We start from the raw sequence: 4,185 nt of genomic DNA on the forward strand, positions 1-4,185 counted from the left end.
TACAATAGTTTTAGTGACCAAAAAAATCATCACAATTAACTTAAACAATAGTGTTAATTAATTTTTTTATCACAAAAAGCTTCATATTTGTGACAAAATGATTGATAGTTACAAAAAAAAAAAAATTATGATTATGTAATTTTTGTAGTACAAACATAATTTACTTGGTATATTAAAACTAAATTGGAGAAAGCCAAGCCTATATTTATACTATTTTTTAAATTTTTTTTGTTGGTTTTGGTATTTTTTATGTGAAAAATAGTTGTTTATTTGGTAAATGATTGATACACACACACACACACACACACACACACACATATAGAATATTTTTCTTTGCATTGTAGATACGGGGGCTACACCATAGTATCTAAAATTATCGACACAAAAGGTAAGATGTATAATTATGATGGATAATAAATTGTCACAATTGAAATTGTAATAATGACAAAGTAATTAGATGTCACAACTAATCTAAACTTTTGTGTCGGTTAACTTTTTTAGCATAAAAAAACCAATAACAGGGTTAAAAAATTTAATTTTTGTATCAATATAATTAGTGGGGATTAAATAGTTGAATTTTTTGTGACTAAATTGCTGTAACAAAAAATATATGTTGAGTGATGTATAATACTTTCATCACAATAAATAAAAAAATATAGTGACAACAATATTTTTTGTCACAATTACACATCAATCTCATCAAAAAAATTTTTGACATAAAATCTTGTATGCTTTTAGTAACAAACATTAGACACAAAATTTTTTTTGTCACTATTAATATATTAATAGTGACGATTTAATTGTGGCATATACCAAATTGTCACAATTATCACTATAATAGTGACAAAAATATAAGTTATCACAATTAAGTTAAATAATAGTATATATTATCTTTTTTGACACAAAAAACCTAATATTTGTGGCAAAATAACACAACAAAGTTGTCACTAAAAATCTTAACTCTTGTAATACGTTCAAAATGTTCTACTCCCTTGAATTATTTGCAAAATGTGTTCCATGTTTTTGACACTTTGCAACGTTTGTCTAGTGCTCAATTTGGCACCAAAGTTTGCAATGCTTAATAATAGTAGAATTTTGGCAACTTTGTTTGACTTTTTTACATTGTTTATTATTTTTTATCACAAAATATTGCAATATATGTTGCAAATTTGGTATTTTTTTTCCACAAATTTATCTATCACATAGGACATTTTTTTCTCTTGTGGTGATCATAGTTAGCCTACTAGCGGTTTTATAAAATTTATCTTTTAAACTCACCAACTATATTTCAAATAACCCTCCCCCTCATCAGCTTAAATTTTAAAAAACAATAACATTTTTTTAATATAGTAAACCCCTGTGACAAAACGCAAAAGAGATCAAACGATTAAAACCCAAGTTTTGTGAGATGATGCTGCGTGTCCGGAGGATGCTCATCAATCTTTGGCCTCACTGGTTGCATCCACCTGCCGTGATTTTTAACCAATCCCTTGTTCAAATCTTGCCACCAATTCGGTGGAATCAAGAGACAGTCCTCCAGGAAATCAGAATGTTTGTTAACTAGCGCTGGATCTCTTCCGGTTGCTAGCTCAAAATTTTGTCCTTTCCCATGGTACCTGTTGCAATGATATTTTCTTGAACATATATTTTCTTCATAAGTTTCGCATGGTCTATAAGAATCTTGTAAATGATTTATTTTATATTTTATATCATTATGCTATGTAAGTATGATCAATGTTATTCATATATATATATATATATATATTTTATATTATTAATTAATTAATATAATATAAAAAAATAATATTTTTGTTTGGTTAGTTTTTTTTACAAATTAGTTTATATAATCTAAAAATTTAATAATTTTAATAAAATATGTTTGTAAAATTTTATTGTTTAGTCTTTAATAAATTAGTTATAGAGTAACGATAAATTTTTTTATTATTTTATAACTTGATGTTCTATAAATCAACATATATTATTATTTTTTAAATATTTATAAAAAATTATTATTAATTTGTGGGGATGGTCTGAGTTCATCTTGTCTAATTCAAAAATCAGGGTATTCTTTAATTCTGACCAATTACAATGTGGTCTTATAGGATGTTGATTTTTATGGGGACATGTGTCACTCTGTGATAACTCAGAACCAAGGGAATACCTGGTTCTGAAACCAAGCAAGCAAGGTGAGCTTGGATGGTGGTGCAGTAGTGGTAGTAGTACGTACCCGTCAAGAAGGTGGAGATGAGCCTCGAGGTTATGGCAGCAACCTTCATCCATAGTTTCTTTGAGCCACGGCGAGTTCTTGTGATCCAGCTCCAGCTCTAGCCTAACATGGCAGTAGTTCCATGGCAGGCCATCGGCCAACCACTGCAGAAACTTCGGCACATTTTCGTTGATAAAAACCCCCGGCACCTTTGGAACCCTGTCATGAATATTCACCACTCTCAATGCCTTCACCCCTAACCCTTCAAACCTGTTCTTGAACTTCCTGTTCCCAACCCTTGGTCCCGCGAATGAGAACACACACACCTTCTTCCCTCCGTTCACTCCGGTCTCGGCAATATCGTACGCGCTGAGCACGGCCAGCGCACTGCCGAGGCTATGACCGATCACCGAGATGCTCACTTCTTCTCCATTTTTAACTGCATAGAGGTCTATGAGCTTCTTCACCTCAGCGAGTACCTGCTCCCGAGCAGAGTACTTGCAGAACTGGCAGGAAGTATCCTTGTCTGTGTACAAATCTATGAAGCCCGTTTCAACCTTGACGTCGGGGTCTGGGCAAGGGATGCCCACTGATGAGACAGGGCGTAAGATATCCATGAAATCTGAGACCCATTCGATATTGGTCACTGTGCCGCGCCAGGCGATGATGATGTCGCGGCGGCCAATAAGGGCAGTGGTAGCGTCCGAGGAGACAGCAACGTAGCCGATATAGTTGGCCTTCTCGCTCCATGTTTTATCTGCGTGAGATCGGAAGAAGAAATCGGGGATTTCGATGTTGGAGGTGGCGTAGATGAAGCGGGAGACTTGGTAGCCGCAGGAGTCCATGCCGAGGTCGAAGAAGAAGCTGTCCATAGGGTACTTGGAGCTGCCGCAGTAGCGGGAGTAGGGGTGGGAGTCGAAGGCGTCGTTGACGGCTTCGGTCAAGTCGCCGTAGCGCAGGAGCTCAGATCGGAGAAGAGGGTCGATGGGGTCGAGAAGGCCGGACCAGTTTTTGCTGCCGTGGATCTCCGGCCATCGGGAAGGAAGACGTTCGTGGGGAGGGGGAGGGCAGAATCTGGTTTCGAGCTCTTCAGCGGCGCGGTCTTGGAGGTCGGAGAGAAGGGAGGTGAGGTAGGAGTTGTCTTTGGCGTTTGCTTTGGAGCGATGGAGATGATTAGGTTTGCAAAGAAGAAGGTGGGGTTTTGGAGTAAATAGGAAGAGAGATGGAGAAGGATGGAGAGGGAGGAGAGGATGAGCGGGATGATTCAGAGGAAGGAGAAGTGGGAGCTTGACGAATGGGATCGCCATGGAATAGTGCTAATTGTGCTGGGTGAGGGGGTGCAAGTACAACTATCCAAGGAGGGAGGAGGTAGTTATTTATAATAATGCTATTATTCTCGTAACAATATCTTTGGAACGGAGACTTTGGCAAGACAGTAGAATATCCTTTTTTTTAGTTAATATATAATATACTAAACTTTCTTGTTATAAATTTAATAATAATATTATTTTAAACGGAATTCATAGTGGTCCCAATCTTCTAGATTGTTTATGTTAGTTATTTATATATATAACAAAAAAACAGGTTTTTACATTCTCTAAACATGTCCATCAAGTCGTAATGATATATTTAAATAATAAGTTTCCTAAATCACTTTTTTGAATAATGTGGATGCCATTTGGCATCCATGTCAACAGTTAATTTTTTTTTTATTTTTTTATTTTAGCCCTTGTGGTTCTTTTAAAAAAAAAACATTTTTTTTTATTTCCTGATCTCTCTTTTAAAGAAAAAAAAACTCTCATTTCCTATTCTTTCTAAATTCTAAATTGAGATCACAACGGGTAGAGTATGAGTAGCGTATATTAAAACCTTTATCCATATCCGTAACTTCTACTATATATCTGTATCTTTACCCATACCCTTCAAGAGAAAAAAAAATCATACCCTTATCTTTACTCGCAGGGTATGGGTATACCCAC

At 35.6% G+C, this 4,185-nt stretch overlaps 1 protein-coding gene across 1 annotated transcript; it reads right to left on the reverse strand.

Moving 5' to 3' along the window:
- Positions 1–1,387: 1,387 nt before the first annotated feature.
- On the reverse strand, positions 1,388–3,540 carry LOC120273126 (phospholipase A1-Igamma1, chloroplastic-like). The gene is made up of 2 exons (XM_039279773.1): positions 2,228–3,540; positions 1,388–1,616 (listed from the first exon to the last, which is right to left on the reverse strand). The coding sequence occupies exons 1-2, from the start codon at positions 3,511–3,513 to the stop codon at positions 1,388–1,390; spliced, it is 1,515 nt and encodes a 504-aa protein (XP_039135707.1). The 5' UTR covers positions 3,514–3,540.
- Between the last annotated feature and the right edge of the window lie 645 nt (positions 3,541–4,185).

This window comes from Dioscorea cayenensis, chromosome 12 (genome assembly GCF_009730915.1).
Source record: "Dioscorea cayenensis subsp. rotundata cultivar TDr96_F1 chromosome 12, TDr96_F1_v2_PseudoChromosome.rev07_lg8_w22 25.fasta, whole genome shotgun sequence".
NCBI lineage: Eukaryota > Viridiplantae > Streptophyta > Magnoliopsida > Dioscoreales > Dioscoreaceae > Dioscorea > Dioscorea cayenensis.

Coding starts and splice junctions, on each gene's coding strand:
- LOC120273126 (XM_039279773.1), bottom strand. CDS start 3,513: ATGGCGATCCCATTCGTCAAGCTCCCACTTCTCCTTCCTCTGAATCAT. Junction 1,617..2,227: donor CATCTCCACCTTCTTGACGG/GTACGTACTACT, acceptor TCATTGCAACAG/GTACCATGGGAAAGGACAAA.